General features: G+C 36.3%; 1 protein-coding gene across 1 annotated transcript in view; it reads right to left on the bottom strand.

Moving 5' to 3' along the window:
• Positions 1–3666: 3666 nt before the first annotated feature.
• Positions 3667–13772, bottom strand: part of NLN (neurolysin) — a 39413-nt gene continuing 29307 nt past the window's right edge. Inside the window, exons 9-13 of the mRNA XM_066988725.1 lie at positions 13325–13526; positions 10130–10316; positions 8653–8781; positions 7990–8126; positions 3667–4440 (exon numbers count right to left, since the gene is read on the bottom strand). Coding sequence (XP_066844826.1) covers positions 4306–4440; positions 7990–8126; positions 8653–8781; positions 10130–10316; positions 13325–13526 — 790 coding nt within the window. The 3' untranslated portion in view covers positions 3667–4305. The remainder of the gene's footprint in view (positions 4441–7989; positions 8127–8652; positions 8782–10129; positions 10317–13324; positions 13527–13772) is intronic.

Here is a 13772-nt window from a genome sequence, read left to right as displayed (position 1 = left end):
CTTGGGATTGCCCTGACCCAGGTGCAGGACCTTGCACTTGGCCTTGTTGAATCTGATGAGGTTCACACAGGCCCACCTCTCAGGCCTGCCCAGGTCCCTCTGGATGGCATCCCTTCCCTCCAGTGTGTTGACTGCACCACACAGCTTGGTGTCGTCGGCAAACTTGCTGAGGGTGCACTCAATCCCACACTGTCCATGTCATCAACAAAGATGTTAAACAGTGCTGGTCCCAGTACTGACTCCCTCCTCTCTGCCCTCTGGATCCAAAACTGCACCGTTTCATGGTCACCGCAGCCAGGGTTGCCCTTGAGTTTCACATTCCCCATCAGCCTATCCTTGTTGGTGGGAATGAGGTGCAGCATAGCACCTCTGCCCAGCGCTACCTAAACCCACCCAGTAATTGATTCAATCCTCAACACCCCAACGCATTTAACTCCCACTCAGCACATTATCAGCTGCCAGCTGTCCTTTCTGCTCCTTATGCAACCAGGTCTACACTTCTAGAAAATTCCTCCAGGAGTCTCCACATAAGCCACGTACCACCCCCACCTCCTCCCACCTCTAAAGGTATTTGGAAATTATTTCATTTTTCGGAGTGAAAGCAAAGATCTTGACTTTGTGATTCATTTCTTGTTGCAGTAATTTTACTTCTCCCATACTAAATGTCTACAGCCATCAGAAATAGTCACTGCCTGATTATCCATTAAAACATGATTTAACAAAATTGTTTGTCAAGCAAGATCAGCAGTTGAGTGACCTCAATTACTGATTAAAATGAGTATGTTGTTATATTAATAGCATGCAACACAGAGCTCTCCAGATATGAAAACCGATTGTAGTGGCTCAAGTGATAGAGTCAATACTCCATATCTACAAAGACTCCCTCAATATATTCTTTATTAAGTCAGCATAATAACCAACAGCCGCTGTAGCTCAGAGAGCAAAATTTAAACTTTTTCTCCAGATTCTTTTTACAACGTGGCTTGCAAGCAATCCTAAATCAGCCCTCATGCTGCATCTATATCAGATGACCAGCAGCAGGGATGGTGAGGCCACCACCTAGCCACCTTGTGACCCAGTTGCATGGCCAGCCTATTCTATCTTTTGCAGTGAAAAACCAAAGTGGGAAAGCCATTACCTGTTAATTGGCTCTTTAGTGCTTACCACAACTCTCTCCTGTGTCTCCCATTTCACTCTTTCACTTTCATTTGAAGCTTCTGTTGCCAAGTCAATTTGAATTGATGACAAAGGAAAAAATAATTATAAATAAAATGAAATTCTAAAGGATACATTACTAACTTGAAAATGCAGCTGCTTTTTAGACTAACATTTTAAGTTACTTTTTTATTACAGTGAATACTTCAAGTTGAGTTGGAATTAACACAGGCTTTTCATATTTTGAAATTGAATTCAATGGAAGCATGAGACCAGTAATTCTGAAACAAGCTGGTTTTTTTTTGTTTTTAATTTTCCAGATACCTATATCCTTGTGTGTTTGAACATATGTAATTGTTTCTGTGCAGTGTTAAAGGGATTAACGAATGTTTCTAAAACAGAAGATTGAGATCATATTTTCTGTTTTCTTTGGGGATTTTACGTCACACACTGGGAATAGTGTCAGAATAAGCTGTTTCATATACAGAAAAAAATCCTTGAGTACAATGGAGAGATGCAAAACTAGAAAAGAGGTCTTTATCCTGGTTATCTCTTCCATTCCAAGATCAGGTCTGTACAATGTGAACTTGAATTTGATTTACAAGGCTCTCAAAAGGCAATATAAAAATTAGCAGACTAGCTTGATACATTACCACATTAAGACGTTCCAGAAACATTTCAGAACATTACACATTTGCTTTCCTGAGTGCAGTTTTAGCCGTAAGACAATCTACCTTAATTATCACCTGATGCAGGGCTTTGGAGCTGGCTTCTATAAAACCAAATTGCAGAAAATTGTGTTCTTTGGGCCAAGTACAGATCATACCACACATACTTGTGGGGCACAATGTAGTTTTAGTTTTTCTTTTCTGTACACAAATATCTGGCTGATGCTACTGTGTATCTGTACAATCATGTATGTGTTTCCACATACATGTAGGAGCAGATATTTTCCTCATAGCTTCTATGTACTTTGTTAAACACACACTCTAAAGAACGGAAAAATAAACAAGTCAAATTACCACCAAATCAACATCAGTACTGTTCTGTATTTAGCTTTTAAACGTTATCTTAACTTTTAAATGTTAGCACTACATATTTTTGCTTATAATTACTGCATTTGCAATTATCTATTTTACATGAGACTGCTGGTTTATGCAGAGAAAGGTCTCCCTCATGTGGAAGTCAGTTTGGCAGCTCCAAAGAAATACCATGCCTTGTGTCTTAATAAAAATTCTGTTGCTTAGATTTGCAGATCATGTTTGGATAGTATCTCTAAACAACTTCTTACATTTTAGTTCATTGGAACTATCGTTAAAGGGTGAATGGAAAAAAAAAGATGACAGGATTTGCAATAATTTTAAAAGCTTGTTTAAAAATAAAGTAAAATACTTCCAAATGCATTCCGACTGTAAAGAAAATTCATATAGGCTAAATTTACAGGTTTTAGGATCTTGCACCCACCAGTTTCTTTAGCTTTCCTCTATAGCTGTTCTGAATACTGTTCAAGAGGTTCTCATATATGTGATTTTCATGTATCACTTTTCCTTGACACTGCAGAACTGGAGTCTAAAACTGAAACTGATTATGAGAGTTAGAACTGACTTAATTATGTGCTTTGGTGAAACTACAAAATTAGTATGTTTTGGCTAAAAACTTCTGTGTTTCTTCACATCCATAACTAGTGTGGTTCAGAAATAAGTCCTGTCAAATATTCCATCTTGGAACAAAAAATAAGTAGAAACCAATGAAGTTCTTTTGCTTTTCTCAGCTTAAATGCTTTAAAAGAAAAACACAAAAAAGTTTCAAGTGAACATTAACAACTGTTGTTATTTTTCTCAAACACATAGATTTGACCTAAAGTGAATGCTTTCAGTTTTCTTTTGCTAGAAAAAAGAGGAAGGAGTCTTTTGAGCTTACCAGGCATATTTTCTTACTTTGTGTTTGAACAAATAAATAAAATACCAACCATGTTTACAGCTATGAATCAAATGTCTAAAATATATTAGCTAGTAACCAAAGTTAAAGTTTGATCATAAAAAATGTTGCAATACCAAACCCAAAGTAAGGTATTACATCTAAAGACAAGAAAAGTGCAGTTCAACTAGCAATTTTGTTTTAGTGGTGTAAGAATTGGCATGGTCTTGCAGAAAAACTTCAAAATAATTCCTCGATTGCTTTCCCACTCCCATAGCTGAAACCATCAAATCTATGAAGTTGTTTTGTAGCACTTCTGCATGCCAGACTGGAAAGGCCGAATAAGAAAATCTTGTGTTGACTTTTACCGTTCCCACTGGGGACACAACTTTCCCTATACATATCTCAAAAATTTTCACAAACCAACCAAAACCATTATAATTGCTATAGTATATAACTTTTTAGTGCCAGTGATGGTATAGCTGGGAAAACAAAGATATAACAAAGATCTGATTTGAGATCATCAACAAAAAATAAAAAGCAGTGGGAGAACTGACAAGGTCATATTCTGAATGGTTATCCTCTATGTAGCTCAGATTATAGTTGGCTTTTTTTTTTAAGTCATACTATATAAATTTATAAATAATACAAGAATTTAGCATGCATCAGAATGAAATGTAAAAGTAGTACACAAGTATGTCTGCTGTAAAGCTGTCTGGCACAGGCTCTCAGTCTTGAAATTTTTCATAAAGCTAGACTGAACCCAAATCATGATGAAATCAAACACAGTTCCACTCCATCCAAAACATTTGTGAGCCATAAATACAAGAGAATAACACAGAATATAAATTAATGTTTTTTTTTTTTTTATTGCTGGTAGTGTTCTTTTTATCCCCAGTTTTGAAATTCAATCACAAGACAGTTTAAGTGCATCTATTAAAAGAGAAACAAGGCATCAAATCCCCATGCTGATTAGCATTATCTCACATTAATTCCAGAAAAAAATTACCATCCAAATTTCTCAGCTTCAGCACATCTCAGAATTATTTTTTTTCCCTGTTGTGTTGAATTTTGTAGTCCTGTGCAATTTAAAAATCACATTTTTATTTATACATTTAAAAATCATGAAAAAGCAACCCGATTTGCCTAAAGTGATACATAGTTAAGATGTGAAACACACTGACATTTCCAGCTCATTCCATACTTATATGCCATTACAGAGAAACCATAATTTTACTGAACACATAGTCCCTTACTCAACAGGAAAGCTCTCTGGCTTGGTTTACGATCCAAGAAATTTTGAAGCATATCCATCCCATCCAAAGATCCTCCAGGTTTCAAAATAAGATTTCTGTATTTCATTCCAGCCTGATAAAAGGTAAAGCAGAATGTTAGTATTTCTTATCTTGTAAACTGCCATTTTTCTGTATCTGTTGTGTATGTAAAAGTCTGAACATGTCTTCTCTTTCCAGATTTTCTTAGTACCAAAACAGAATATACCACAAATATAACTTAGATCTGCTGGAAGAACTCAAGACAGGAGAAATTTAGCCTATTCCCTAGGAAATCCTTTTTCTTGTGGTTTTACACTGTTCTAGAAGTTAAAATCACACAACTTGCCAAAGTTCTGGAAGACATTCTTCAAGGGCATAACATGACTGACCGGCAGGCAAAGAGAACCTAACATTCATTCTCTATTAACTGATGATTTCTCTTTCTTTAATCTCTATTTCAAGAACAGAGATGATACTTCAGAGACAAATAAACATAACACTGAGGAATAACATGGCACATATAAACATTTTATGTGCATAGCAATATATAATATATATATACATATATATAAGCACATAGAATTTCCCTGTTAAAATATATTGAAGTAATGGGAACTTTACTTACATTTTCAGTAAGAAACATTATTACTTCAGAAGGAAAAGATTCCTTTAAAAGGAATGATCTAAAAGCTTCTGAGACAGCAGTAAATTCAGACATTCTTAACAAGAAGTCATCTTTTGAAGAAAGTATCTGGAGAATTTGGGGCCTCGGACATAAGAATCCATGAGAAAAACGTATTTTTTCATGTAAAAGTCCTAGATACTCTTAATATTGAAGAAAACAATGTTCTTCCTTTCAGTCACTGTATACACACACATATACTTCCCCCACACGTCAAAGCTATGAGATTAGAGGACTACACTGTTTCCTGATTGCTACTGTAAAAACAGTAAAAAGCATAGGTCTTTTTAACTGACAGACTTCCATAACTTAACTGCATTACTAATCACATTGCCTGAGAGTACACATGGAAAAAAATAAAATAAAAAAGATAATACGTCACTGAACATTGCTAATATTTTGGTATTTGTGTTTGTTTCCTGAACATTAGCAGAATGGAATATATTGTTCCTTTTAGTTTAAAAGTGTTATTTGAGTAAATGTGATTCTTTGCTGTTGTGTCTCCGGTAAGCAGAATTCTCAATTCTAGAGAGACCAGAGATAATTTCAGATAACGTGCAAGAACTGAGGAGTATGACAATTAACAATGCTAAAGTTAAGTGTTTGTTGAAGAATTGTTATAGATACAGTCACTTAAACTAGTTTCTATAACTGTTGCTCAAAACAGGAAGAGACGTTTATTCTAACAGGAAGAGGTAAGCCAAATTTCTAAGAGTGAGTGCTCGTCATAATACCGTAACTGTTTTCCTTTCCTGCTGTTCTAAAAACTAGTCTAAATCTAGATAAAATGAAATACAACTACAAAAATCTTACTGGTGTCTAGCATTTGTTTACATAAGATTGTCTGTCCCATCCTGTGGAACTGTATTACACTTACATTGAATGCAAGTATAAGTAACAAGTTAAAAGAGAACCAATTTAAGAAGATGGTATTGTTCTGAAAAGGGAGGGCAAATCTCCAGAGATCCTTCTGAAGTTATGTGAACACCCAAGCAAAGTGTGCGTGCATGCATGTAAGAGAGGGAGCAAGACATACACGTGTGGCCATGCTTTTATTTATGAGTGAGACCCTTCCAATCAAATAAGCAGGAGTGCTTATTGTCACATGCGCGTTATAAATCCCTAGCACTTCAAAATCAACCTTGACAACCTTTAGTCATCTCTCCTCCCAAACTCTTCAGTTTTCTTCCTGTCTTCATAAAACCTCTCTTTCCACAGTCCTTACTCACCTAATCACTGCCAGAGTTTTCTGGCCTCTACCCCATCTCTCCTCTTGGGACGTCTCTCTTTGTCCAGCTCACAGTCTAATTCTATTTTCTTTCTCCACCCTCTAGAGGGAGAGACATTTCTAGAAGTACTGGTTGCTGTGATTAGGAAAGGAAGGAATCAAAGCAAATTCCAGAGAGGAATAGGGAAGCTGAGTACTTTCTACTCTCTCCTTTACTTCTCTCGTATGTACATTTACTGAAGGGAAGAACTAGTGCTGGCTGCTGAATCCAGAAGACAGGTAAGGGAGGCAGGAAAACCAGAAGGTCTTTGCCATAACAGAGATGCAGCATCTTCAGTCACAAGTCTAATACTATGCCTGAAAAATAAAAAAGATTGCCAGAATTGGCAGGACAACTAATCACATTATTAGCTGTCCTTCCTTCATGCCAAAGGCAGAAAAGGCTGAAGAATTACAAAACAGTAAAAAAAAAGCCCAGTAAATCTAAAACCCATCAATGATTCCAAAGTCATTTGGGAGAAAAACTAAGGAGGAAAAAAATTGTGAGTTATGCTGTGCTGTGAAAGAGAGGCATAACTTCAATTTTCTAAATAATTGCTATATAAAAATACCACACACTTGAGGCACCATTCATGGAAATAGAGCACTATTATCATACAGCTTGCATAGCAGAAGAATATGCATCTGTACTTACAATGAAGAAGTATGTTTTTTCTTTTTGACATTAAAGAAGTATGTGTCAATCAATGCAATGCAATGTCTTAAAAGTCATAAAAAAATACGACCCTGTATAATAACTGTATTAAAATCCAAGTTCTCTCCAAAATTTCAATGATGTTCAAAAGCAATTATTACTATAACACTTTTTTCTGTTGATCTGAACTTGATGGTGTACTGGGTCGGGCTGGGATGTTAACTTTCCCTGCAGCAGCCCATACAGTGCTGTGCTCTGCACTTGTAGCTAGAACAGCAGGGGTACCACACCAGTGTTGTGTCTGCTGCTGAGCAGTGCTGGCACAGCATCAGGACTCTCTCTAACCCTCCTAGGGGGTGGGCAAAAATGTGAGAAAAGAAACATCACCAGGGCAGCTGATCTAAACCAACCAAAGGGATATTCCTTACCATATGATGTCACACTCAGCAATAAAAGGCGGAAAAAGGAAGACGAGGGGAGGGGTGGGCTCTCATTGTGAAAATGTCTGTCCTCCTCCCGAACACCGGCTACATGTGTTGAGGCCCTGCTTCAAGGACGTGGTCAAGCATCGCTCATTTGTGGGAAGTAGAGAGTAATTTCTTTCCTCTGCACTTCCACATAGCCTTTACTTGTTTTGTTTAGTTTTCCCCTTCCCCCTCCCTTTTCCCCTTTCCCTTTTTTTTTCCTCCTTTAGTTAAATTGTTAATTGTTTAGTTAAATTGTTTAGTTAAATTGTTTAATTAATAATAATCTTTTCTTAATAATTATTTATTTTTTCCTTTAATTAAATCATCCTTATCTCAACCCGTGAGTTGTTCTTTCCTTTACTTCTTCCCCTCCTCATCTAAGGAGGGGGAGTGAGAGAGCGGTTGTGGTGTTCAGCTGCCTAGCACGGTAAAACCACCACAGATGGGTACAGTAGAAGTACTTGAGATGTTATCCTAATGGATCATAATTGTAATAAATTGTGGCTTTAGACAAGAATAACAAGAGTCTTCAGTAAATAAGAGTCTTTTAGTAGAAAGTATTTACCATGTACCTTTGGATTCATTATGCCTTCTTGCTTAAAGCAGCTGTAAAAGATGTCCATGGAAAACACTTCACTCCACAGATATCCATAGTACTGGCCATCATAACCACCAGCCAGATGTCCAAAAGTAGCTGGCATGTTTGTGCCTTGAAAAGTAGGTTCACATTAATTAATTTAAATAAAATGCAGTCACTTTTTTGATGTACAAAGTGCATCAACTTTAAGAAGAAATTAATAAGGAATTTTTATCAACTAATTTGAAACTTCTAATATAGAGAGTCTGAGTACACCTCTAGAAATACTGCCATATTCTGGTATTAAAAAGGAAATTTTATTTCAATTTAGTTGCACACCCAACACATCAGAACATCTAATGTGATATTCACACCATGCCACTCTAAAATATAACCTGAGAAAGTATAGCTTTGTATTTACCTTCATCTTCCTTCAGAAGAGATCATTAAGATCAGACCAAGTTTCAAAGTAATTATTTCAGCTTCATAAAGTACAATCAACAAACAACTTCTTTTACAAACAACAACTTGGTGGTTTGTTGGTTTTTGTTTGTTTGTTTGTTTTGTTTTGTTTTGTATGCCAAGCATTATTGGGAAAGGAAAGCATGTTTAAATAAAGCATTAGGACATGCTGTACAGAAGTTTCATACTGATATACCTGGAGTTGCGGGAATTCCCAGAATCTCCATACAGTATTTGGCATATTCATCTGCTGGGTCAAGAGATGGCTTTGTGTGGAGTGCCTGGTCGACCTTGCTCAAAACAATTTGACGGAGGGTTAAATGACCTAATTGAATAAGAATATTCGATTATCTAACGTCAAAGTAGCTGGAGTTTCTTTAGCACCTTTCGTTCAAAGATCTCAACATACATTCTAAATTATTAGAATTTTAACTATAAAACATTTCCATCTGAATGCTTCAGTTAAAAAAAATAGATATTTTTAGTAAAGGAATTGTCATTACAAACTCCATATTTTCAAATGTTACTTTCCTTACAGATCAAGAACTAATTCAAGCAGGTACTTTAAAAGCAAATTTCAGTATTTAAAATTGTGTTCTTAGCAGTCTTCAATTTCAGTATACCATTTCATTCAGGGCTTGCACAGATGATGGCAAGTATATCTAAGGACATTAACTAAGACACCTCAAAGAGTAGCAAGAACTGCTGCTGCTTTAGGCTCTGCTATTTTGAAGAAGCTAAAAGATATGAACCTCCTCCCAGACAAAATTCTCATGCAGCTACAGTGCCTGTACGAGACGGAAAGACAGGCACTTCTTGTTCAGGATAGGGAAGCAGTGCCTTGATGACATATCTTGTACCACAAACGGAGGGCCATGATTTCAGGGGAGCCCTCATTACAGGGACAGAGTGGTAAGAATGACAATGAGATGATGGCAATGACATTGGATTATGGTCTTGATTTGGAGATAGAGGTAAGGTGGTATGAGATGTAGAAACAGAAGAGAATGAGAACCTTGGTTTGGGAAGGCAACGTGCCTACTGGGAAGGTGGGGACCATAGACTGGATGGATTCTGAATGAAGTGTTCTGGATTCAGAAGTTCAGAGGCTGTTTGAGCAATGAAAGGCCACAGTGCTTTTGTACGGGATATGTTACACATGTTGAGTATACTTGCAAGCAACTTTCATGTCTGTCAAGTCTCATGTGCAAGTGAAATGTAAAATATACATGCAGAAAATCTGATACTTCTGTATTAATGCACAGTGTCTGCCCTGGGAAAATGAAAAATGGAAAAACAATGGAAACCCAAAATATTGAGTAAGAGAATTTGCTGGGTAAGAAAAAGTCACATGGACAAAAACATACAGATATTTTAGTCCTTTGGATAGCCTGGAAAACCAGAGCTGCTGCTGTTCCTGCATACAGTGGTATCTGTCATCATAGCTTTTATTAATGGTTGTACCCAAGCAAATAAAACCAGAAATTATTAATCCAAAGAACTTTTTGAAGTACTCACTTAATTCTTATTGGCACTGACAGTGATAGCTTACACACAGAAAAAAAGTAACTGGTTTGTTACGTTTTACAGAGGATATTGTCTTAAATTTCCCACCAGTTTTTTTAATTATATATTTTTATACATATACTAGGTGAGAGAAAAGGGAGAGATACCTGTATTTGCCAGTCTAGAGGCAGCAAGTTTCTCAAGGAGAGCATCTGCAACATGGCTCTCATCTTTATAATGTCTTGACATTTGTTGTAGTGGTTCTTTTTCCCACACCCAGTTCTCAAACATTTGTGAAGGTACTTCTACAAAGTCTGTTTCCACATTAGTTCCACTAAACCTTGCAAAATCAGTCTGAAAGGAAAAGCCGTTGTATTAAATGAAATCAGAAACCAGGGTTTCTAGAATAATATAAACTTTCAGAGACTGAAATTGAAGTGTTAATCACAGGAAAAGGAATAATTTCATTTTAAAAAATGGTATTTAAAGAAAGGAGGGCATAAATTCATATACAAGACTACTAAAAAGCAACAAAATAGATTATTCAGTAGTTATTTACTGCATTCTCTGTTATTGATTCTCTACTTCAATTTTCTTAGTATTACTCATTTCACTTCTTAGGTTTTGACAGAAGTACAAATGTTTTCATGCTGAATTATGACAATGACATAATTTGTAAATTGTTAAAGAACTGTGTTATATTACCCCAAAGTAGAAAATAAACTCCAATTATACCCTTGTAAAATTGTTTATTGTATTACAGTCTAATGTACTCATTCAAAGATTTTACTTGAGCAACTTTTCCTTTTAAGCTTTTTCCTAACAACTGTCTTCATTCATAAGGCATATATAGTTAACTTATTGCAGTTTTTGAGTCAGTAATTCATGGCCAGAAATAAATGAACTCTAGCAGCTTTAGTCATGAAAGGTCTCCAAATCTGACACTTATTTACTGACAGAAGAATCTTCATTCTGAAAGCCAAGCACATTAGAGCTTTTTAATTTATTTTATTTCACTTTACTGTTGTCAATCATTTCATGTTTAAAGCACACACCAGATATTAATTTTAAAGAAAGGTTTTATGCAGTTAAACATCTTCATAAAAATATGTTCTAAACCCAAAATATTCCTAAAAAAAAGATAGTCACTTTTGAAAGACACATGCTCAAATACCAACAGAAATTATTTTGTCTCGCTCTCGACTTGTAATAACTCTATCTCCTCTTGCCAACCCAATTTTTCCTTTTCAGCAACATTCTAATAAAACACTCCAAGTGCTAAAAGAAAAAAAGAACTCTCAGTTTCTCAACTGCACTCTCAAGGGGTGTACATATTCCACTGGGGAATAGATGCCCACAAGAGGAGTGGCTTTAGAACTTATTTTCTTGCAGGGCTACCAAAAAAAGGCATGTATAATGTAGGGCATACATTGAACTGATGGCTCTGTCACATGCGTATCATCTCACGTCTTCAGAAGAACAGCAGAAAAGAAGAAAAACATTTGCCTTCATTTAAACTTCCTGGTTACTCCAATCCATTGTTGTAACAGGATGGCCCTTCTTCCTGTATCTGCTGAATAGCAGCTATGAAAAAAGCTAGGAACCATCAGATAGAAATAAATGGTGATAGAAGTGGATAGATTAAAGGCAGGAGTGCAAGAGTTTGTTGGACACCAGATACCTTCATTTACCCATATGTAACCATACCATGCTAATAAAAAAAATATTTGACTCAGGCTCTTGATTAGCTCTTTTTCTAACACCATAAAAAGATCCATCCCTGCCCTGATATCTCACTTTCTAGCAGACCCCAACACATCAGAAGGAGTAATGTCCTCCAAAAGCTGACCTTTATCAGATGCTCACAGATTCCCACTCAGCCAGATCCCCCTTTACCCTTTAAAAGTCAAGTTTTAACATGCTTAAACAAATAAGCATATGAAACAAGATACCGCTTTGTACATGCAAATCCCAGAGGACAGGATGTTCAAATGTGGGACTGAGAAGATATCTGCAGGTGTTTATACTAGTCCATTAAATGATTTACATAAAATACAACAGAAGCAAGCACAGTAGCGGCACACACACAAGGCAGCACAGCAGCGAGAGACACAATCAAAAAAAAAAAGCCTCGCTGGGTTATGTGGAATTCCATAGCAAGTGGAGTAATACATATGCATTTGAGTTGTTGGATGGGTTGCCAAGAAGGGGCTCTGCAATACCCAGGCATCTCCTTGTTAGCTACCAAAATTTTGCACTAGTGTTGAACATGTCTCATTTATAAACATCTTCCGGGCAGTCAAAAAGAAAGAATTGGTTTAATTTCTCAATTTCTGAGCTGAGAAACAACTGTCTTTGAGTGAGGATGATCATGTTTTCCTCAAATTCCTACTTTCAATATGATGCAAAAATATTTATAGCTACTTGTTCCTCAGTTTGCTTGAGCACCACTTGTTTAATTCTAGATTTAATATAGGGATTTTTATATATCTGTTTCTTTATTTTGCAGTCCTAGGCTCTGGAATTGAGGTCATAAATTAAAATTTAATGTGTACTGTATTCCTCTGATTTTTTGATTTGGTACTACTTTATAAAGACCACTGCAACACTACACAGTTTGGATTTGGTGGATAATGACGTGAATTGGTGAATGAACACAAGAGACTTGCCTCTCTCTCCGAAACATAACATTTTCATTAGGCCTACAAAAAATTCAACATTTAAAATTGAATCTGACAGATGCAAGTAAAAATGAAACCAGGTATTTTATAACTTTATTTGCATCTTGATGCAGAATCTGCTGACTAGCTTCACTTAATTCCGGTCACAGTGAGAATGCTGACTGTCACATGGGGGAGCAGAAAATATAATAGCTCAGGCAAGAATTGCTTATGCTTTTGAAAGGAAGAATGATAACTTTCAAGAGTACTAAATGCAAAAGTGCTGGAGTTAAGGGCATAACTACACAGATTCACAAATCATTTACACTCTTGGGGACAGCATGCTTTTTGTTTCTAATATCTAGCATGCTAGTAGGAGTAACAAAAAGTCATCTGACAGCTGTAGTAACACAAGTCACCACCAAGTACCCGCTTTATTTTTTGCAGGGATCTATCTACTTGTCATTGGTACCCTCATGTTGCATACGCAAAGGTATACATTCTTCTAGAAATGTTTTTCAAAAGTTATATTCACTGCTGTAGTTTTAAATGGAAATTTAAAAAAAAAGGTCACTTTAAAAAAATAACCAAAAAATGCACATACAGTTTACTAAAATAGAAACCACCAAAATAAACTTATACCTTGCTTAGAGACAGTGCAGAAAGAAGGAAGGCTTATACTGGAACTGAATCACCACTGACCTGTGCGCATATCTGATGCATTACATGACCAAATTCATGGAAGTAAGTCTTTACTTCATCATGTCGCAGCAATGATGGGCGATCTAATGCTGGTTTTGTGAAGTTGGTTACCAGAGCAGCTACAGACATCATTCTGCTTCCATCAGAGAGAAGACAGCCAGGTTGAAGACCAAAGCATGCTGCATGTCCATACTTTCCTTCTCTGTACAAGAAAATATATCAGAAAATATCTGGAAATCACAAGTCTGCTCACCAGAATGGAATGGCCTATTCAGGAACAATGACAATGAGCTGGTGTCTCTTTAAAGCTTTACGTGAAAAAATTGTGTCTTTTCATTAGGATGATCATATAAAAGTTGGCTTATGACTTCTAAGAGTAACTAAGCTTAAGATCCTGTTAAGAACGTAAGGGGGAAAAAACTTAAGTGTTTAAATCACACTAGTTTAA

This window comes from Anser cygnoides, chromosome Z, assembly GCF_040182565.1.
Source record: "Anser cygnoides isolate HZ-2024a breed goose chromosome Z, Taihu_goose_T2T_genome, whole genome shotgun sequence".
NCBI lineage: Eukaryota > Metazoa > Chordata > Aves > Anseriformes > Anatidae > Anser > Anser cygnoides.
Note: the sequence above shows the minus strand (reverse complement) of the source record. Positions and strands in the feature narration are given on the sequence as shown.